General features: G+C 47.8%; 1 protein-coding gene across 5 annotated transcripts in view; it reads right to left on the reverse strand.

Moving 5' to 3' along the window:
* poll (polymerase (DNA directed), lambda) overlaps nt 1-22,758 on the reverse strand; it is a 49,852-nt gene that overhangs the window by 16,753 nt on the left and 10,341 nt on the right. For all 5 annotated transcript variants that reach the window (XM_068053187.1, XM_068053183.1, XM_068053186.1 and 2 more), the window contains 3 exons: nt 20,249-20,557; nt 14,670-14,843; nt 12,512-12,640 (listed from right to left, as the gene is read on the reverse strand). In XM_068053187.1, coding sequence (XP_067909288.1) covers nt 12,512-12,640; nt 14,670-14,843; nt 20,249-20,557 — 612 coding nt within the window. The remainder of the gene's footprint in view (nt 1-12,511; nt 12,641-14,669; nt 14,844-20,248; nt 20,558-22,758) is intronic.

Below are 22,758 nucleotides of genomic sequence, written 5' to 3' on the forward strand. Positions count from 1 at the left end.
TGGCATACCACAGGGATCTGTGCTGGGTCCCCTATTGTTTGTCATTTATATAAACTACATAGATGACTATGTGGGGGGTAGGATCAGTAAGTTCACGGATGACACAAAGATTGGCCAAGTGGTTAACAGTGAGGTGGAGTGTCTTAGGTTACAGGAAGATATAGACGGGATGGTCAAATGGGCAGAAAAGTGGCAGATGGAATTTAATGCTGAAAAGTGTGAGGTGATGCACTTTGGAAGGAGTAATGTGACACGGAAGTATTCAATGAATGGCCTGACACTGGGAAGTTCCGTGGAACAAAGGGACCTTGGCGTGTTTGTCCATAGATCTCTGAAGGCAGAAGGGCAGGTTAATAGGGTGGTGAAAAAGGCACATGGGACACTTGCCTTTATCAATCGAGGCATAATTACAAAAGCAGGGAGGTCATGTTGGAGTTGTACAGAACTTTGGTAAGGCCACAGCTGGAGTACTGTGTGCAATTCTGGTCGCCACATTATAGGAAGGATGTGATTGCATTGGAGGGGGTGCAGAGGCGATTCACTAGGATGGTGCCTGGGATGGAACATTTAAGCTATGAAGAGAGGTTGGATAGGCTTGGGTTGTTTTCACTGGAGCAGAGAAGACTGAGGTGACCTGATCGAGGTGTACAAGATTGAGGGGCATGGACAGGGTGGATAGGGAGCAGCTGTTCCCCTTAGTTGAAGGGTCAGTTACGAGGGGTCACAAGTTTACGATGAGGGGCGGGAGGTTGAAGGGGGATTTGAGGAAGAACATTTTTACCCAGAGGTTGGTGACGGTCTGGAATGCCCTGCCTGGGAGGGTGTTAGAGGCTGGTTGCCTCACATCCTTTAAAAAGTACCTGATGAGTACTTGGCACGTCATAACATTCAAGGCTATGGGCCAAGTGCTGGCAAATGGGATTAGGTAGACAGATCAGGTGTTTTAATGCATCGGTGCAGACTCGATGGGCCGAAGGGCCTCTTCTGCACTGTATTATTCTGTGATTCTGTGATTATTGCTCATCCCTCGCTCCACCTCTCCAATGCTGGATTATTACTCATCCCTCGCTCTACTCCGGCACCGGATTACTGTTCATCCCTTGCTCCACTTCTCCGACATTGGATTACTGCTCATCCCTCACTCCACCTCTCCAACACTGGATTATTGCGCATCCCTTGCTCCGCCCCTCCAACACTGGATTATTACTCATCCCTCGCTCCACTCTTGGCTGTTTCATCAGTCCCTGCTCTTTGGCACCCTCTCTCTCTTCCCCCCCCTCTTGCTCATGATCTCACTTCCTTCCGTTAGAAGCTTCTTAACTTCTACCTCCTTGATCATGCCTTTTAATTTCTCTCACCTCTTGTAAGTGCTCCTAAATATTCAACCCTCAATATATTAATGCAGGAATTTTGCAGCTAAGCAACTCATTGTAACTGTACTGTGAGGTGGCTGAAAGAAACTTGACAGTTTCAGTCAAATCTAGCTAATCCATTTGACAGTATAATCCTGTTAATTCCTTTCTCAATTCCTTATAGCCTCAACAGGGTCCCAGACATTGCTGTGAGTAATCCTATCACCGAACAATGGGCTTTACTCCCCTCAAACAGACTACTGTTGGGTCTTCTGATTGATTTGTGAGCTGAAGCTGGTGTTCACTCACTCCAATCCGGGATAGGAGGCATATTCCCTATTTATTCTGCACAGCCAAGCAGGAAGGACAGACTGCACCTCACCTCCCACCACCCCGCTCCCCCATGGAGACACTCCTTGGGGTTGATACTCTGTGGCGGGTGTCCCGGTTTTGAGCTGCTTGCTGTTCCCGTGACAACTGTTTGGGGCAGCTGTGCATGTGTGGGTGTGCTAAGCAGGACCTGCCAATCAGTTTGCCCTGGGGAGTAGGGCAAACTGCAGTCCTGTGTGCGTCATTATTATATGCCACCTTTTAACTGTGTGGACAGATTCCTTTATTGCTTCATCCATGTAAAATACTCCTAGGTTTCCAACCAAGTTCTATTAAAACCCTGGGATTCTGAGCGTTTTTTCTGTTTGTCTTGATGCCACCTGTTCTGTGGCAGGGATCAGTACATTTCCTTAAACTGCACAAGTGTCTATACTTCAACGACAAAAACCTGCACTTATATAGCACCCTTTCTTTTGGGCCTCCTTATCTCGAGAGACAATGGATACGCGCCTGGAGGTGGTCAGGTATAGCACCCTTAACATAGCAAAAGGTCCCCAGGTGCTTCACAGGAGCACTATCAAACACAATTTGACACTGAGCTACAAAGAGATATTAGGACAGGTGCTTGGTCAAAGATAGGTTTTAAGGAATGTCTTGAGGAGGAAAGGGAGAGAGGTTTAGGGAGGGAATTCCAGAGCTTAGGGTCCAGGCAACTGAAGGCACGGCCACCAATGGCGGAGCAATTAAAATTGGAGATGCTCAAAAGGTCAGAATTAGAGGCGCACAGATACCTTAGAGGATTATGGGTCTGGAGGAAATTACTGAGATAGGGAGGGGTGAGGACATGAAGGGATTTGAAAACAAGGATGAGAATTTTAAAATTGAGGTGTTGCTGGACTGGAAGCCAGCAAGGACAGGATGATGGATGAATGGGACGTGGACGGGTTAGGGCATGGGCAGCAGAGTTCTGGATGACCTCAAGCTTATGTAGGATGGAAGATGGGAGGCTGGCCAGGAAAGCACTAGAATAGTCAAGTTTAGAGGTAACAAAGGCATAGATCAAAGATTGGTTGCAGCACAGAAGGAGGCCATTCGGCCTTTCTTTAATTCATTCATGGAATGTGGGCGTCGCTGACCAGGCCAGCATTTATTGCCCATCCCTAATTGCCCTTGAGAAGGTGGTGGTGAGCTGCCTTCTTGAACCGCTGCAGTCCATGTGGGCTAGGTACACCTACAGTGCTGTTAGGAAGGGAGTTCCAGGATTTTGACCCAGCGACAGTGAAGGAATGGCGATATAGTTCCAAATCAGGATGGTGTGTGATTTGGAGGGGAACTTGCAGGTGGTGGTGTTCCCATGCATTTGCTGCCCTTGTCCTTCTAGTTGGTAGAGGTCGCGGGTTTGGAAGGTGCTGACTAAGGAGCCTTGGTGCATTGCTGCAGTGCATCTTGTAGATGGTACACACTGCTGCCACTGTGTCGGTGGTGGAGGGACTGAAGGTTTGTAGATGCGGTTCCAATCAAGCGGGCTGCTTTGTCCTGGATGGTTTCGAGCTTCTTGAGTGTTGTTGGAGCTGCACCCATCCAGGCAAGTGGAGAGTATTCCATCACACTCCTGACTTGTACGTTGTAGATGGTGGACAGGCTTTGTGGAGCCAGGCGATGAGTTACTCACCGCAGGATTCCTAGCCTCTGTAGCCACGGTATTTATATGGTTACTCCAGTTCAGTTTCTGGTCAATAGCAGTCCCTAGGATGTTGATAATGGGGGATTCAGCGATGGTAATGCCGTTGAATGTCAAGGGGCGATGGTTAGATTCTCTCTTGTTGGAGATGGTCATTGCCTGGCACTTGTGTGGTGCGACTGTTACTTGCCACTTATCAGCCCAAGCCTGGATATTGTCCAGGTATTGCTGCATTTCTACACGGACTGCTTCAGTATCTGAGGAGTCACGAACAGTGCTGAACATTGTGCAATCATCAGCAAACATCCCCACTTTTGACCTTATGATTGAAGGAAGGTCACTGATGAAGCAGCTGAAGATGGTTGGGCCTAGGACACTACCCTGAGGAACTCCTGCAGTGATGTCCTGGAGCTCAGATGATTGACCTCCAACAGCCACAACCTTTGCACTAGGTATGACTCCAACCAGCGGAGAGTTTTCCCCCGATTCCCATTGACCTCAGTTTTGCTAGGGCTCCTTGATGCCATACTCCATCAAATGCTGTCTTGATGTCAAGGGCAGTCACTCTCACCTCACCTCGAGTTCAGCTCTTTTGTCCATGTTTGAACCAAGGCTGTAATGAGGTCAGGAACTGAGCGGCCCTGGCAGAACTCAAACTGAGCATCACTGAGCAGGTTATTGCTAAGCAAGTGCCACTTGATGGCACTGTTGATGACACCTTCCATCACTTTACTGATGATTGAGAGTAGACTGATGGGGCGGTAATTGGCTGCGTTGGATTGGTCCTGTTTTTTGTGTACAGGACATACTTGGGCAATTTTCCACATTTCTGGGTAGATGCCAGTGTTGTAGCTGTACTGGAGCAGCTTGGCTAGGGGCGCGCCAAGTTCTGGAGCACAGGTCTTCAGTACTATTGTCGGAATATTGTTAGGGCCCATAGCCTTTGCAGTATCCAGTGCCTTCAGTCGTTTCTTGATATCACGCGGAGTGAATCGAATTGACTGAAGTCTGGCATCTGTGATGCTGGGGACCTCAGGAGGAGGCCGAGATGGATCATCAACCCAGCACTTCTGACTGAAGATTGTTGCAAATGCTTCAGTCTTATCTTTCGCACTGATGTGCTGGGCTCCCCCATCATTGAGGATGGGGATATTTGTGGAGCCACCTCCTCCAGTTAGTTGTTTAATTGTCCACCACCATTCATGGCTGGATGTGGCAGGACTGCAGGGCTTAGATCTGATCCGTTGGTTATGGGATCGCTTAACTCTGTCTATCGCATGCTGCTTATGCAGTTTGGCACGCAATAGTCCTGTGTTGTAGCTTCACCAGGCTGACACCTCATTTTGAGGTATGCCTGGTGCTGCTCCTGGCATGCCCTCCTGCACTCTTCATTGAACCAGGGTTGGTCTCCTGGCTTGATGGTAATGGTAGAGTGGGGGATATGCCGGGCCATGAGGTTATAAGATTGTATTTGAGTACAATTCTGCTGCTGCTGATGGCCCACAGCGCCTCATGGATGCTCAGTTTTGCATTGCTAGATCTGTTCCAAATGTATCCCATTTAGCACGGTGGTAGTGCCACACAACATGATGGACGGTATCCTCAATGTGAAGGCAGGACTTCGTCTCCACAAGGACTGTGTAGTGGTCACTCCTACAAATACTGTCATGGACAGATGCAAGTGTGGCAGGCAAATTGGTATACAGTAGGGAGGGAGTTACCCTGGGAGTCCTCAACATTGACTCCGGACCCCATGACGTCTCATGGCATCACGTCAAACATGGGCAAGGTAACCTCCTACTGATTACCACCTACCACCCTCCCTCAGCTGATGACTCAGTACTCCTACATGTTGAACACCACTTGGAGGAAGCACTGAGGGTGGCAAGGGCACAAAATGCACTCTGGGTGGGGAACTTCAATGTCCATCACCAAGAGTGGCTCGGTAGCACCACTACTGACTGAGCTGGCCAAGTCCTAAAGGACATAGCTGCTAGACTGGGTCTGCGGCAGGTGGTGAGGGAACCAACACGAGGGAAAAACATACTTGACCTCGTCCTCACCAATCTGCCTGCTGCACATGCTTCTGTCCATGACTGTATTGGTAAGATGAACTAAAGAGGTGAGGTGAGAGTGACTGCCCTTGACATCAAGGCAGCATTTGACCGAGTATGGCATCAAGGAGCACTAGCAAAACTGAGGTCAATGAGAATCAGGGGGAAAACCCTCCGCTGGATGGATTCATACCTAGCGCAAAGGAAGATGGTTGCGGTTGTTGGAGGTCAATCATCTGAGCTCCTGGACATCACTGCAGGAGTTCCTCAGGGTAGTGTCTTCGGCCCAACCATCTTCAGCTGCTTCATCAATGACCTACTTTCAATCATGTCAGAAATGGGGATGCTCGCTGATGATTGCACAATGTTCAGCACCATTTTTGGCTCCTCAGATACTGAAGCAGTCCGTGTAGAAATGCCGCAAGACCTGGACAATATTCAGGCTTGGATTGATAAGTGACAAGTAACATTCGCGCCACACAAGTGCCAGGCAATGACCATCTCCAACAAGAGAGAATCTAACCATCTCCCCTTGACATTCAATGGCATTACTATCGCTGAATCGCCCACTATCAACATCCTAGGGGCTACCACTGACCAGAAACTGAACTGGAGTAACCATATAAATACCGTGGCTACAAGAGCAGGTCAGAGGCTAGGAATCCTGAGGCGAGTAACTCACCTCCTGACTCCCCAAAGCCTGTCAACCATCTACAAGGCACAAGTCAGAAGTGTGATGGAATACTCTCCACTTGCCTGGATGGGTGCAACTCCAACAACACAAGAAGCTCGACACCATCCAGGACAAAGCAGCCTGCTTGACTGGCACCCCATCTACAAACATTCACTCCCTCCACCACCGACACACAATGGCAGCAGTGTGTACCATCTACAAGACGCACTGCAGCAATGCACCAAGGCTCCTTAGACAGCACCTTCCAAACCCGCGACCTCTACCAACTAGAAGGACAAGGGCAGCAAATGCATGGGAACACCACCACCTGCAAGTTCCCCTCCAAGTCACACACCATCCTGACTTGGAACTATATCGCCGTTCCTTCACTGTCGCTGGGTCAAACTCCTGGAACTCCCTTCCTAACAGCACTGTGGGTATACCTACCCCACATGGACTGCAGCGGTTCAAGAAGGCAGCTCACCAACACCTTCTCAAGGGCAATTAGGGATGGGCAATAAATGCTGGCCTGGCCAGCGACCCCCACATCCCTGAATGAATAAAAAAAAAAATCTACGGAACTGAAGTTCCTCATCCTTGGAACCATTCTTGTGAAGCTTTTCTGCACCCTCATCCTTCTGAAAGTGTGGTGCCCAGAACTGGACACAATACACCAGTTGAGGCCAAACCAGTGTTTTATACAGGTTTATCATAACTTCCTTGTACTTCTACTCTTACGCCCCTATTTACAAAGCCCAGGATCCCGTATGCTTTATCAACCACTTTCTCAAACTGCCCTGCAAATTTCAATGATTTGTGCACATATACCCCCAGGTCCCTCTGCTCCTGCAACCCCTTTCCAATTGTACCCTTTAAATTTATATTCCCTCTCCTCATTCTTCGTGCCAAAATGAATCACTTCACACTTCTCTGCATTAAATTTCATCTGCCACTTGTCCACCCATTCCACCAGCCATGTCCTCTTGAAGTTTATCACTATCCTCCTTACAGTTTATAATAGTAGCAAGTTTTGTGTCATCTGCAAATTTTGAAATTGTGCCCTGCACACCCATGTCTAGGTCATTAATAAACATCAAGAAAAGCAGGGATTCTAACACCGATCCCTGGGAAACCCCACTATTTTACCTTCCTCCAGTCCGAAAAACAACCATTCACCACGACTCTATATCCTGTCACTCAGCCAATTTCGTATCCATGCCACTACTGTCCCTTTTATTTCATGGGCTCTAACTTTGCTGAGAAGCCTGTTATGTGATCAAATGCCTTTTGGAACTCCAGGTATACCACATCAACTGCATTACACACATCAAGCCTCTCTGTTACCTCAGCAAAAAATCAAACAAGTTAGTTAAACATAATTTGCCTTTCACAAACCCTACTGGCTTTCCTTAATTAATCCACATTTGTCCAAGTAACTGTTAATTTTGTTCCAGATTATCTTTTCTAAAAGCTTTCCCACTACCAAGATTAAACTGACTGGCCTGTAGTTGCTGGCTTTATCCTTGCATCCTTTTTTCAGCAAGGGTGTAACATTTGCAATTTTTCAGTCCTCTGGCACTATCCCCATATCTAAGGAGGATTGGAAGATTATGGCCAGTGCCTCCACAATTTCTACCCTTACTTCACTCTGTATCCTTGGATACATCCCATTCGGTCCTGGTGACTGAACAACTTTAAGTACAGCTAGCATATCTAACACCTCCTCTTTATCGACTTGAAACATTAACTCTGTTTCTCTCCACAGATGCTGCCAGATCTGAGTATTTCCAGCCTTTTCTCTGTTTTTATTTCAGATTTCCAGCATTTGCAGTATTTTGCTTTTGATTCCAATTTACCTGGGTCAGATCTGTTCTCACCCCATTGAAATTGACACTCCCCCAATTCATTATTTTTACTCTGGATTGCTCCTTGTCGTTTTCCATAGCTAACCTAAACCTCATGATACTATGATCACTATTCCCTAAATATTCTATGACTAACACTTGATTGACTTGACCCACCTCATTTCCCAGAACCAGGTCCAGCAATGCCTCCTTCCTCATCGGACTGGAAATAGACTGATGTAGAAAATTCTTCTGAACATACTCTAGAACTCTTGCCCCTCTCTGCTCTTTACACTGTTACTATCCCAGTCTATATTAGGATAATTAAAGCCCTCAATTATAACTACTCTATAATTTTTGCATCTCTCTAATTTCCTTGCAAATTTGTTTCTCTATATCTTTCCCACTAGTTGGTGGCCTATAGAATATACCCAAATAGTGTAATGGTACCTCTATTGTTTCTTAGCTCTAACCAAATAGATTCTGTCCTTGACCTCTCTAGGACATCCTCTCTCTCTCTCTAGCACTGTAATGTTCCCCTTAATCAATACTGCCACCCCTCCTCCTTTTTTTCCTTCCCTATCTTTCATGAACACCTTGTATCCAGGAATATTTAGTACCCAGACCTGCTCTTTCTTGAGCCAGGTCTTTGTATCACCACAACATCATATGTCCATGCGGCTATCTGCACCTGCAGCTCACCAATCTTATTTACCATACTATGTACATTCATAAACTAAACTAAACTAAACTAAAACTAAACATATACATGCACAGGAAACTTAATTTAGACCTTATTACAATCCCTCTTACTCTGACCTCACCTAATGCCTTACTATTTCCTACTTTAGTGCTAGCTGTCTCTCCTAATTCTTTTGTGCACATTGGTTTTCCTCTCTAACACTGCCTCCTGGTTCCCACACCCCTTCCAAGTTAGATTAAGTTAGCAAGAACATCCTTCCTCAGATAAGAAGACCAAAACTGCACACAATATTCCAGGTGTGGCCTCACCAAGGCCCTTTATAATTGCAGCAAGACATCCCTGCTCCTGTACTCGAATCCTCTTGCTATGAAGGCCAACATACCATTTGCCTTTTTTTACCACCTGTTGCACCTGCATGCTTACCTTCTGCGACTGGTGTACATGAACACCCAGGTCTCGCTGCATATTCCCCTCTCTCAGTTTATAGCCGTTCAGATAATAATCTGCCTTCCTGTTTTTGCTACCAAAGTGGATAACCTCACATTTATCCACATTATACTGCTTCTGCCATGCATTAGCCCACTCACTCAACTTGTCCAAATCACCCTGAAGCCTCTCTGCATCCTCCTCACAACTCACCCTCCCACCCAGTTTTGTGTCATCTGCAAATTTGGAGATATTACATTTAGTTCCCTCATCTAAATCATTAATGTATATTGCGAATAGCTGGGGTCCTAGCACCGATCCCTGCGGTACCCCACTAGTCACTGCCTGCTATTCGGAAAAAGACCCATTAATCCTACTCTTTGTTTCCTGTCCACCAACCAATTTTCTATCCATCGCAATACTCTACCCCCAATCCCATGCGCTTTAATTAATTATCCACGATTAATTAATTAAAATTAATTAACTATCCAAGAAACTCTCAGCCGTGTGGATGTACCGTAGTGACGTCAGCTGCTGCTCAAGCTCCAAAACCTGGAGCTGAAGCTGCTGCAGCTGATGACACTTCCTACATGTGGTTATCCAAGTGTCTTGGAGTTCCCACATGGAACAGGATGTGCACTCCATGGAACTGAGGTGCCCTGCCAAGCCTCTATTTATTAGACTATTGAGCATGGAATTAAAATAAATAAAGGCCCACCAGCTACTCATCAATCAGCTGCTTCTCTTGTGCTGATGTCATTTTCTTTTATAGAGATTAACTGAAATGTTTTACTTAATGCTTATATAAAAACCTTAGATTTTAATTTACAGAAAAATTCAGAACTCTTTAGTCTTACTATCCCTTGTTATTTAATTTGAACTTTATGACCCAGACTCGTTGCCTACAAGGGTGGTGGAAGCAGCGACGATGAATGATTTCAAAAGGAAATTGAATGGGCACTTGAGGGAAATAAACTTGCAGGACTCCGTAGATAGAGCGGGGGAATGGGACTGATCGGATTGCTTTACAGAGAGCCAGCATGAACTCGATGGGCTGAATGGCCTCCTTCTGTGCTATAATGACTCCATCACTTCCCTAGATCTGATTAATTAATTGAGCACTGATCGTAATTACATGATGAGTTATAAAACTGGCTTTAATTTTTATACTAATTAATCGATCTAGTCTGAGTTTATAGTTGATTAATTTAGATTAAATTAAAAGCTTACCAGAACTCACCCCACATGACTCCTTGTCCTGTGATATCACTTCACGATTTTTTTTCCTTCTGTTCGGTTCAGACTCACAGCTCACAGCCTGATCTGCTCTGCTCCCGGCCTGCTACAATACTCTTAAAGGCGCCTCACTCCCCTGTGCTCTGCAGATGAGCTGAGGTAAGGGCAAAGTTGGGTGGTGTTAGAGGCTTCAGTCTTCCCAATATTTAATTGGATAAAGTTTCTGCTCATCCAGTACTGGATGTTGTACAAGACAGAGGCAGTGGTGGGGTAGAGCTGGGTGTTGTCAGCGTACATGCAGAAGTCGACATTAAAGCCTGGCTCGGGTCGAAAATTAAAACCCGACCTGGGCCCGACCCGACCACAACCAACCTGAACCCGACCCGGGCCCAAGTCGTTTAATTTTTTTGCGCCCGACCCGACCTGACCTGAATATCGTTCATCCGTTCTGCCAGCAGGCTATTCCTGCGGATAGAGTTGCGGGGAATCATGGGTAAGCCTGATCCCGTGACGTCCCAGAAGCAGCGCTGTCCAGCCCGACCCGACCCGAGCCCGAATGCTGGACTCGAAATATAGACCCAACCCGGCACGAACCCAACACATGTAGTTGGGTCTCGTCTGGTTCAGGTCGGGTAGCCAGGCTTTAGCCGACATTGTGTTTTCGGATAATGCAGCATGTGGGATGAGAGATTGGTGGGGACCTGGGATAGATCTTTGGGGGGACACTAGAGATAACGGTGTGGGAGCAGGAAAAGAAGCCATTGCAGAAGATTCTCTGGCTACAATTTGATAGGTAAGAATGGAATTAGATGAGTGCAGTCTCACCCACTGGACGACAGTGGCATTGGAGGAGGATGGTGTGGTCAACCATGCAGACAGGTCGAGAAGGGTAAGGAGGTACCATGGTCACAGTCACATCGGATTTCATTGGTGATTATAACATGTGCTGTTTCAGGACCATGCCAGGGGAAGAAACCTGATTGGAGGGAATTAACCATGCTGGAAAGCAGCTGTAAAAGTGGGTATGGAATTTAAGAGTATTTCATTGGTTGTGAAGCTCATTGGGATGTTCTGAGGTCATGAATGGCGCTATAGAAATAAAAATTTCTTCTTTTTATTTAAGGTATAAACCAAAAAAAAGTAAACAGGAGCAAAAGACAAACACGGAAATAAAAGTTTATACAGCATCGCCTCGCACCGTGAGCATGATTCAGGGTGTCAGACAACAGATTACTTTGAAGGGAAGGACTGTTATGTTGCAAAATGTGGCAGTCACCCTGCACCAGTACCAACAAGGGGCATTTGTTTTTGCTATGGTTTGCCCTGATGAGGGTGAGGTTGGCAAGGCCATTTCTGACTAATCCTTGCTTGCCCTGAAGAGGTATCCGTGTGCTTTCTTCCATTTTCATAATTACTGTCTGTACCACTGACTGGTTTTTAGGGCCACTTCAAGGGGCTTTAAAGAGCAGGGCAGAGGTGGCAGGTTTCTTTCCCTTAAGGGCATTAGTGAACCGATTTGGCTTTTGCAAAAAGCTTCCATAGTTATTATTTCAGATTTATTCAATCCAATTTCACAACTGGCCATAATGGGATTTGAACTCATGACCTTTTGGTTGCGCATCCACAAATCTGCCCCTGCATCCCTAAATCCCACCCTGAACATCCCCAATCTCCCCCCGGAACATCCCGAAACCCAGCCCCACATCCCCAATCCTGGCAACGCCTGTCCAGACATTCCCAAACGTAGCACATGCAACATTTCCAAACTGGGAGCGAGGAGATTATCAGAAGTTGCATTTGTTCGAATGGGCATGGCAGGAGATGTGAACAGCTCTCTGAGAGAGCCAGCACAGGCACAATGGGCTGAATGGGGGATGGGCTAGAGAATGGAACTAAGGGGACAGCTCTTTCAGAGAGAAGACACTGGGACGTTGGGCCAACTGGCCTCTTTCTATAAAAGCAAAATACTGCACATGCTGAAGGGTCACTGACCTGAAACGTTAACTCTGCTTCTCTCTCCACAGATGCTGCCAGACCTGCTGAGTATTTCCAGCATTTCTTGTTTTTATTTGGCCTCTTTCTATGCTGTAAAATTCTATGATTCTATTTCTATGCAGAGAATGCCTTCACCCCTCTATCTCCATCAGATTGAAATTACTTATGTGAAAGAGCAGCACCCATATGCTTGCAATGAGAACCACAAAATACTCACGGTCTTTTCAATCTCTGCAGCCTCATCTCTGGGCATTCGATCCAGGAAATCGTGGTAGTGTTTGAGGCCAATGGTCTGCTGCTTAGTGAGACTGGCTTTTGTGTGAATGTCATCCAAGGTTCTGAATCCCTGTAAAACATGTCAAAGTACCAAAGCTTCTCAACGTATGTCCAAATGAGAAAAAGACAGTGATAGGACTTCATCCTTTTTACTAAAAGGGGAGTCAGTATGAGGAACAGAATACCGGCACAAGGGCTAGAAACCTTACTGGGCTTCAGGGAGGAATTGGACAGGTTGCAACAACAAATGGGATTCATGGGGTCATAATGGCAGTGGAGGCCACCATTCGGCCCATCAACTCCATCCTGGCTCTCTGTAGAGCAATCCAGTCAGTCCCATTGTCCCGCTCTAACACCATAGCCCTGCAATTGTCTTTCCCTCAGGTACCCATCCAATTTCCTTTTGAAATTACTGATCGTCTCCACTTCCACCACCCTCGTAGGCAGCGAGTTCCAAGTCATTACCATTCGCTGCCAGAAAGGTTCTTCCTCACATCCCCCCGCATCTCTTGCCCAAAACCTTAAATCTGTGTCCCCTCGCTAATCGATCAGCTAATGGGAACAGCTTTTCTTTGTCTACCTTATCTAAACGTGTCATAATCTTGTACACCTGTATGAGATCTCCCCTCAATCTCCTTTGCTCCAAGGATAACAACCTCAGCTTCTCCAACATCACCTTGTAACTAAAATCCCTCATCCCTGAAACCATTCTGGTAAATCTCCACTGCACCCTCATATCCTTCCTAAAACGTGGTGACCAGAACTGGACATAATACTCTATTTATGGCCTAAGCAGAGCTTTATAAAAGTTCAGAATTAACTTCGCTGCTTTGTAGTCAATACCTCCATTTATGAAGCCCAAGATCCCATATACTTAGATATGTTCTCAATATGGTCTGCCACCTTCAAAGATCTATGCAAATGCACCCCAAGGTCCCTCTGTTCCTGCACAATCTTTAGAACTGTGCCATTTAGTCTATATTGCCTCTCCCTATCTCTTCTGACAAAATGCATCACCTCACACTTCTCTGTATTAAATTCCATCTGCCACTTACCAAGATTCACTGTTTTCTGTCCTTAAGCTAATATTTTATCCCAGGGGGCACTGACCCTTCTATTCCATAAGCCTCAATTTTGTTAACCAGCGTTTTATGTCATACTTTGTTAAAATCCAGGGTTATTACAAATGCACCAAGGGAATACTGAGGATACATGAACTCGATGGCTGAAGGTTCCCTGTCTGCCTGCAAGTTTTAAAGGAAGAAATAAGTTGCATTTCTGTAGTTCCTTTCACGACCTCAGGATGTTGTTTTGAAGTGTAGTCACTGTTGTTACCATGTAAAAGTTAGCAGAGGCGATAGGGACTCACTGTTACTGGTATCAACATCCTGAGGTTAGAGAGAGCAAATTCATGGAGGGAAAATCAGCCAGAGCTCCAGCTCCTGACCTAGGCTGAAGTGGATGTTTGTGGATGAGGACAGGAATGGGCATGTGACTGTGAGCCAGTGACTCCTGTGCAGCTGAAGCCCAGTGATAGCCAGTGGCTTTGGGAAAAGAGGATGGAGGAAAAAAGGGGAAAATTGCATTCGCCGCCTTCTGGTGTACAGGAGTTGAGACAAATATATTTCCTGCTGTGGGGGTGATCCTCCTGTGGATTTCCCGCTATTCAATATCTCCCCACAGGTGACACTGGGAAATGAGCATGTGGGAATCACCACATCATCCAATCACTTCATGCTGCACAGTGCCAGACCAGTACTCTCCCCAACAAAGTTAGCAGCTTTTATTAGTGCTTCAAATTGCCACTAAAATGGGAATTCTCCTGGGATCCTGGCCAACAATTCCCCCTCACACTGAGAGTTCTCTGTATATTTACATTAGTCACCTCACTTCAAAGTAATCTATACTATATGAAGCACTGTGAGATGTTAAGGCCAGATGTTATATAAATGTCAGGTCTTCATTTGGTGTAATACACTGCAACATGGAGCTGGCTTTCTGTAGTCTGCAGACAGTAGTCTGTCAAGCCATGAAGGCAATGACAGTAAACCCAAGCACCTGCTCAAAGTATATCAAACACTACATAACCTGCATCCCACCTGTTGATACCACATCCGGGCTGTCTTCACACCAGCTCCCCAGATGTTAGAAAAGGTTTCCAGCACAGGGACGCTCTCACTGATGTAGTCCAGCTTGCGCAGGTGCCCACTCTCCAGTATCTCTCTGATCTTCTCAGCCATCCGTTTGCCAATGCCAGGGATATTGCAGGCTTCCTGGAGATGGCAAAGAGGAAACTGGCTCAGAAATAAGTTCACGTGCACAAATTAGGACAATTCTTTTCAGGTTTTTAGGAAAGATAATGGGATCCATTGCTTTATAAATAGAGTACAAAATCAAGAAAGTTATGCTAAGTCTTTATAAAACACTGGTTAGGCCCCAGCTGGAGGATTGTGGCCAATTCTGGGCACCATTCTTTAGGCAGGATGTTAACCTTGGGGAGGGTGCTGAGGAGATTTACCAGAACAGCATCAGGGATGAAGGATGTCAGTTATGGGGAGGCAGTGCCGTAGTGGTAATGTCACTGGATGAGTATTCCAGAAGCCCAGGCTAATGCTCTGGAGACATGGGTTCAAATCCCACCACGGCAGATGGTGAAATTTGAATTCAATTAATAAAAATCAGGAATGAAACACTTGAAACCATGAAACCATTGTCGATTGTTGGAAAAACCCATCTGGTTCACTAATGCCCTTTCGGGAAGGAAATCTGCTGTCCTTACCTGGTCTGGCCTACATGTGACTCCAGACCCACAGCAATGTGGTTAACTCTTACATGCCCTCTGAAATGGCCTAGCAAGCCACTCAGTTGTACCTAACCACTACAAAGTCAATAAAAAGGAATGAAACCGGACGGACCACCCGGCATCGACCTAGGCACCGGAAACGACAACGGTAAACCCAGCCCTGTTGACCCTGCAAAGTCCTTACTAACATCTGGGGGCTTGTGCCAAAGTTGGGAGAGCTGTCTCACAGACTAGTCAAGCAACAGCCTGACATAGTCATACTCACGGAATCATACCTTACAGACAATATCCCAGACACTGCCATCACCATCCCTGGGTATGTCCTGTCCCATCGACAGGACAGACCCACCAGAGGTGGTGGCACAGTGGTATACAGTAGGGAGGGAGTTGCCCTGGGAGTCCTGCTCTTTCTAACGTCCTAGGGGAAGAGGACCTCCTTCCTCGCCCGAGCAGCCTGGAGGAGCACCTGTAGGGAGGCATCCATGAACCGTAGGGCTACCCTTGATCTCCCTTCTGCCATCTCCAGATGTATTTGGATTGCCAGGGCTCCCTCTGCTCTCTCCTGAGCTGCAACTACTATTGGGCGCCATTTAAATGTGGCGCCAGCGTTGACTAAGCTGGGATTTCCCCGTCTGTGCTACCCCAGTATACGGCTCCCCCACCTGCTGGACGCTAATTGGCTGGCTCTGAGAAGAACCTGGAACGCAACCCCACTTGCCCCCCCCATCCCCCCCCCCCCCCCGTGGCAATAACATCCGCTTCCGGTCACAAGTTTGGGGCTTCCAAGAAAATCCCAGCCTAAATCTGTGTCCTCTGGATCTGGATGTCCTCGTGCATGAATCACAAAAGATTAGTATACAGGTTCAGCAAGTAATTAGAAAAGCTCATAGAACATTATCGTTTATTGCAAGGGGAACTGAATACAAAAGTAGAGAGGTTACCCTTCAGTTATTAAGGGCATTAGTGAGACCACATCTGGAGTACTGTGTATGGTATTGGTCTCCTTATTTAAGGAAGGATGTAAATGAGTTGGAGGAAGTTCAGAGAAGGTTGACTCGACTAATCCCTGGAATGGGCGGGTTGTCTTATGAGGAAAGGTTGGGCAGGCTAGGCTTGTATCCGCTGGAGTTTAGAAGAGGTGACTTGATTGAAACATATAAGATCCTGTGGGGTCTTGACAGGGTGGATGTTTCCCCTTGTGGGAGAATCTAGAACTAGGGGTCACTGTTTAAAAATAAGGGGTCACCCATTTAAGACAGAGATGAGGAGAAATTTTTTCTCTCAGAGGGTTGAGAGTCTTTGGAATTCTCTTCCTCAAAAGGCGGTGGAAGCAGAGTCTTTAAATATTTTTAAGGCAGAGGTAGATAGATTCTTGATAAGCAAAGGGGTGGAAAGTTATTGGGGGTAGGTGGGAAAGTGGAGCCAAGGTTACATTCAGATCAACCATGATCTTATTGAATGGTGGAGCAGGCTCGAGGGGCCTGGATAAACTGCCACTTTGAAAGGCACGGATTAATCAGGGATAGTCAGCATGGATTTGGTAAGGGATTGTCATGTCAGAGTCATACAGCATAGAAACAGGCCCTTCGGCCCACCGCGTCCATGCCAACAATAATGCCTAGCTATACTAATCCCACCTGCCTGCATTAATTCCTTATCCCTCTATACCTTTCTCATTCAAGTACTTGTCCAGATGCCTCTTAAATGTTGCTATTGTTCCTGCCTCCACCACCTCCTCAGGCAGCTCATTCCAGATACCCACTATTCTTTGTGTGAAACATTTACCCCTTTGATCCCCTTTAAACCTCCTCCCTCTCATCTTAAATCTGTGCCCTCTAGTTTTAGTCAACCCTACCATGGGGAACAAACTCTGGCTATCTACCCTATCTGTGCCCCTCATAATTTTATATACCTCTATCATGTCCCCTCTCAGTCTCCTTCGCTCCAGGGAAAACAGACCCAGCCTATCCAATCTCTCTTTATAACTCAAGCCCTCCAAACCAGGCAACATCCTTGTGAATCTTTTCTGCACTCTCTCTAGCTTAATCACATCTTTCCTGTAGTGCGGTGACCAGAACTGCACACAGTACTCCAAATGCAGCCTAACCAACGTTATGTACAACTGTAACATGAGGTCCCAACTCTTGTACTCAATGCCTCGGCTGATGAAGGCAAGCATGCCATACACCTTTTACACCACCCTGTCTACCTGTGTTGCCACTTTCAGGGAACTATGTACCTGCACCCCAAGGTCTCTCTGCTCAACAACACTCCCCAGAGCCCTGCCATTCACTGTATATGTCCTGCCCTGGTTTAACTTCCCAAAATGCATCACTTCGCACTTGTCTGCATTAAATTCCATTTGCCAATCCCTTGCCCACTTTCCCAGTTGATCTATATCCTGTTGTAACCTTAGACAACCTTCTTCACTGTCCACTATACCACCAATTTTGGTGTCATCTGCAAACTTACTAATCATGGCCCCTACATTCACATCCAAGTCATTAATATATATGACAAACAACAGATGGCCCAGCAGCGATCCCTGCGGCACACCCCTGGTCACCGGCCTCCAATCTGAAAAACAACCCTCCACTACCACCCTCCTATCACCAAGCCAATTTTGTATCCAATTTGCTAGCTCACCCTGGATCCCATGTGTTCGAACCTTCTGGACCAGCCTACCATGCAGGACCTTGTCAAAGTCCATGTAGACAACGTCCATCGCCCTGCCCTCGTCAATTCTCTTGGTCGCCTCCTCGAAAAACTCAATCAAATTCGTGAGACGTTATTTCCCACGCACAAAGCCATGCTGACTATCCCTGATCAGACCTTGCCTTTCCAAATGTATATAAATCCTGTCTCTCAGAATCCCTTCCAATAACTTTCCCACCACTGATGTAAGGCTCACCGGCCTGTAGTTCCCTGACTTATCCCTGCTGCCCTTCTTAAATAAAGGCACAACATTACCTATTCTCCAGTCTTCCAGTACCTTACCCGTGGCTAATGATGATACAAAAATCTCTGCCAGGACCCCAGCAATCTCCTCCCTTGCTTCCCATAGCATCCTAGGATACACCTGGTCAGGCCCTGGAGATTTATCCACCTTAATGCACTTCAAAACCTCCAACACCTACTCCTTTGTAATGTTGATCTGCTCCAGGATATCGCTGTTCCCTCCCTTGAACTCACTAGCTTCCATGACCTTCTCCACTCTCTCTCTCTCTGTCCCCCTCTTTTCCTCTCTGTCTCTCCCTATGTCCCCCCTCCTCTATCTGACTCCCCCTCTCTGCCCCTCTCCCCTCACTCTCTCTCTGCCCCTCTCCCCTCACTCTGTCTCTTTCTTTCTCTGTTCCCCCCTCTCTCTCTGACCCCCCCTTCTCTGTCTCTTCCTCTGCCTCCCCCTCCCCATTATCCCTCTCCCTCGCTCACCTCCCACTCTATTCCCTCTCTCTGTTCATCCCTCTCCCTCTCGATCTCCCTCTCTCTCTCTCTGTTCCCTCCCCCCCCCCCGTCTCTGTCCGCCCCTCTCTCTGTTCCCCACCCCCGTCCCTCCTCCCTTTGTCCCCCCCCCGCATGTCACTCCCCCTCTCTCTATCGCCCTCTCTGTCCCTCCCTTCCTCTGTCCCATTTGTCTCCCTCTCTCTGTTCCCCCTCCCTCCCTCTCTGTCCCATTTGTCCCCCTCTCTCTATCCCCCCTCTCTCTCTGTTCCCGCCTCTCTCTCTGTTCCCGCCTCTCTTTCACCCTGTCCCCTCTCTCTCTGTCCCCCCATCTCTCTGTCCAAACCCCGTCCCTCCCTGTACCCCTCTCTTTCTCCCTTCGTCCCTTGCCTCTCTCTGTCCCCCCTCCCTCACTGTACCCCGCCTCTTTCCCCAACAGTTGCAGGGAGCGGGAACGCTCAGCACAGCAGCTTTGTGGTTGGTTAGTTTTTTTAAAAATCGTGTTTAGTGTGCAGCTGACAGGTCCTCTGAGTGGAAACAGCAGTTTCCGACTTCGGACAGATTTGGGGTTTTCCGGCGGGCTTATTAAAAAAAAGGAACCCGCCTGAAAATCCCAAATCTGTCCAAAGTTGGGAAACAGCTGTTCCCGCACCCAGCGCCTGTCAGCTGTGAAACTAAAAGCGCAATTTTTTTTAAAAGCCGGTCTTAAAGAAGAGGACAATGGAAAATTTCTCATCTCTGAAATACATCTGCGGGCTAGATGGAAACCTTTGGAGGGCCAGATTCTGGCCATGGGTCATATGTTGGACAGTCCTTTATGCTGCATCTCATCCCTGCTCTGCCTGACCAGGAGCTGCTTGATGTTAACCCTGGCTGCAGATTGCGGACATCCATTATTGAGAAGGTGCTAGAAGGGATTGTAAGATATTCCCTTTATTATCACTCGGAGAGGGAATGAGTCAGGATTGGAAAACTTTGAGGACAGACTTGAATTTCTGGTAATATTTCCACTGAAGGAGAGAGAGAGCTAAAAGCACATTTAGTACAAGTTTTCAAAATTCTGAAGAGTTTTTAGTAGAGTAAACATTTCCTCTGGCTGGGAATTCAATGATGTGAGGGGAAAGGTTGAGACAAATGTCTTTACACAGAATGCTACTGGAGCTTGGAATGCTTTGCCACAGGGATTGGTTGAGGCAGAGACTCTTGCAACTCTTAAAGGAGGAATACGACAAAAATTAAAACTGTACACAATGGGGGTCATTTTAACATGAGGTCAATGGAGAGTAAAATCAGCCGGAGTGCAAAAGTACCGGATCCTGTCCGATTCCTGGTTGGGTGAGGGGGGGTGGTTGCAGTGATTAGGTTAAAATTACTCCCAGTGTGTGATTCAAAATGGATGTTCCTTCATTTAGGAGGAAAAGGCAGAGATTTTACCTGATAGGAGGACACTGGCTTCTGGCAACACTTCAGGGCATTAATGGCCTTGGCGTATCCCAGCGCTCGCCACTTGTCACCTTGATATGTGTATGCAGCCGCCAACACCTCTAGCTTGTCTGTGATGGGCTTGTTGTGGTTTTGCTTCTTGCTTTCAGATGACTGGGCACACACCCACTTGCCACTGATGGCTGGTTCACTGCGGTCAGATTCACTGGCTGAATAGCTGGTCCCAGAGATCAGTGTTTGCAGCTCATGCTCGGAGACTCTGTCATCTTCAGCCTCACTTCCACCTTCGTCTTCGGATAACTGGGGAGACACCATGGAGGGCATTCAGTGCAAGGGGTGAATACCTCACCAATGCATCACATTTAGATACAGCTGCATCCCAAATCTCCCCCATTTTGTCTGTTTGTAAACGTGTAAGAAAGACTTGCATTTCTATAGCACCTTTCACAACCTCAGGATGCCGCAAAGTGCTTCACAGTGAATTAAGTACTTTTAAAGTGGAGGAATTGTTGTAATGTAGAAAATGCGGCAGCCAATTTGTGCACAGCAAGATCCCACAAACAACAAAGTGATATTAACCAGATAATCTGTTTTAGTGATGTTAGTTGAGAGATAAACATTGCCTAGGACACTGGGCAGAAATCATCTGCTCTTCTTCAAAATAATGGCCATGGGATCTTTTATATCCACCTAAGAGGGCAGATGGGGCGTTGGTTTAATGTCGCATCTGAAAGATGCCATTCCCACAGTGCAGCGCACCCTCAGTACTACCTGTCCGACTGTGCAGCACTCCCTCAGTATTGCCTCTCCGACTGTGCAGCAAACCCTCAGCATTGCCTCTCCGACTGTGCAGCACTCCCTCAGTATTGCCTCTCCGACAGTGCAGCACTCCCTCAGTATTGCCTCTCCCACAGTGCAGCGCACCCTCAGTACTGCCTGTCCGACTGTGCAGCACTCCCTCAGTATTGCCTCTCCGACTGTGCAGCACTCCCTCAGTATTGCCTCTCCGACAGTGCAGCACTCCCTCAGTACTGCCTCTCCGACTGTGCAGCACACCCTCAGTATTGCCTCTCCGACAGTGCAGCACACCCGCAGTATTGCCTCTCCGACAGTGCAGCACTCCCTCAGTACTGCCTCTCCGACTGTGCAGCACTCCCTCAATACTGCCTCTCAGACAGTGCAGCACTCCCTCAGTACTGCCTCTCCGACTGTGCAGCACTCCCTCAGTACTGCCTCTCCGACTGTGCAGCACTCCCTCAGTACTGCCTCTCCGACTGTGCAGCACTCCCTCAGTACTGCCTCTCCGACTGTGCAGCACTCCCTCAGTACTGCCTCTCCGACTGTGAAGCACTCCCTCAGTATTGCCTCTCCGACTGTGAAGCACTCCCTCAGTATTGCCTCTCCGACAGTGCAGCGCTCCCTCAGTATTGCCTCTCCGACAGTGCAGCACTCCCTCAGTACTGCCTCTCCGACAGTGCAGCGCTCCCTCAGTACTGCTTCTCCGACTGTGCAGCACTCCCTCAGTACTGCCTCTCCGACTGTGCAGCACTCCCTCAGTACTGCCTCTCCGACTGTGCAGCACTCCCTCAGTACTGCCTCTCCGACAGTGCAGCGCTCCCTCAGTACTGCTTCTCCGACTGTGCAGCACTCCCTCAGTACTGCCTCTCCGACAGTGCAGCGCTCCCTCAGTACTGCTTCTCCGACAGTGCAGCACTCCCTCAATACTGCCTCTCCGACTGTGCAGCACTCCCTCAGTACTGCCTCTCCGACAGTGCAGCGCTCCCTCAGTACTGCCTCTCCGACAGTGCAGCGCTCCCTCAGTACTGCCTCTCCGACAGTGCAGCGCTCCCTCAGTACTGCTTCTCCGACTGTGCAGCACTCCCTCAGTACTGCCTCTCCGACAGTGCAGCGGTCCCTCAGTACTGCTTCTCCGACAGTGCAGCACTCCCTCAATACTGCCTCTCCGACTGTGCAGCACTCCCTCAGTACTGCTTCTCCGACTGTGCAGCACTCCCTCAGTACTGCTTCTCCGACTGTGCAGCGCTCCCTCAGTACTGCCTCTCCGTCTGTGCAGCACTCCCTCAGTACTGCCTCTTCAACAGTGCACGCTCCCTCAGTACTGCCTCTCCGACAGTGCAGCACTCCCTCAATACTGCCTCTCCGACTGTGCAGCACTCCCTCAGTACTGCCTCTCCGACAGTGCAGTGCTCCCTCAGTACTGCTTCTCCGACTGTGCAGCACTCCCTCAGTACTGCCTCTCCGACAGTGCAGCGCTCCCTCAGTACTGCTTCTCCGACTGTGCAGCACTCCCTCAATACTGCCTCTCCGACTGTGCAGCACTCCCTCAGTACTGCCTCTCTGACAGTGCAGCGCTCCCTCAGTACTGCTTCTCCGACTGTGCAGCGCTCCCTCAGTACTGCCTCTCCGACTGTGCAGCACTCCCTCAGTACTGCCTCTTCGACAGTGCAGTGCTTCCTCAGTACTGTCTCTCCGACAGTGCA

Source organism: Heterodontus francisci, chromosome 20 (assembly GCF_036365525.1).
Source record: "Heterodontus francisci isolate sHetFra1 chromosome 20, sHetFra1.hap1, whole genome shotgun sequence".
Classification (NCBI taxonomy): domain Eukaryota; kingdom Metazoa; phylum Chordata; class Chondrichthyes; order Heterodontiformes; family Heterodontidae; genus Heterodontus; species Heterodontus francisci.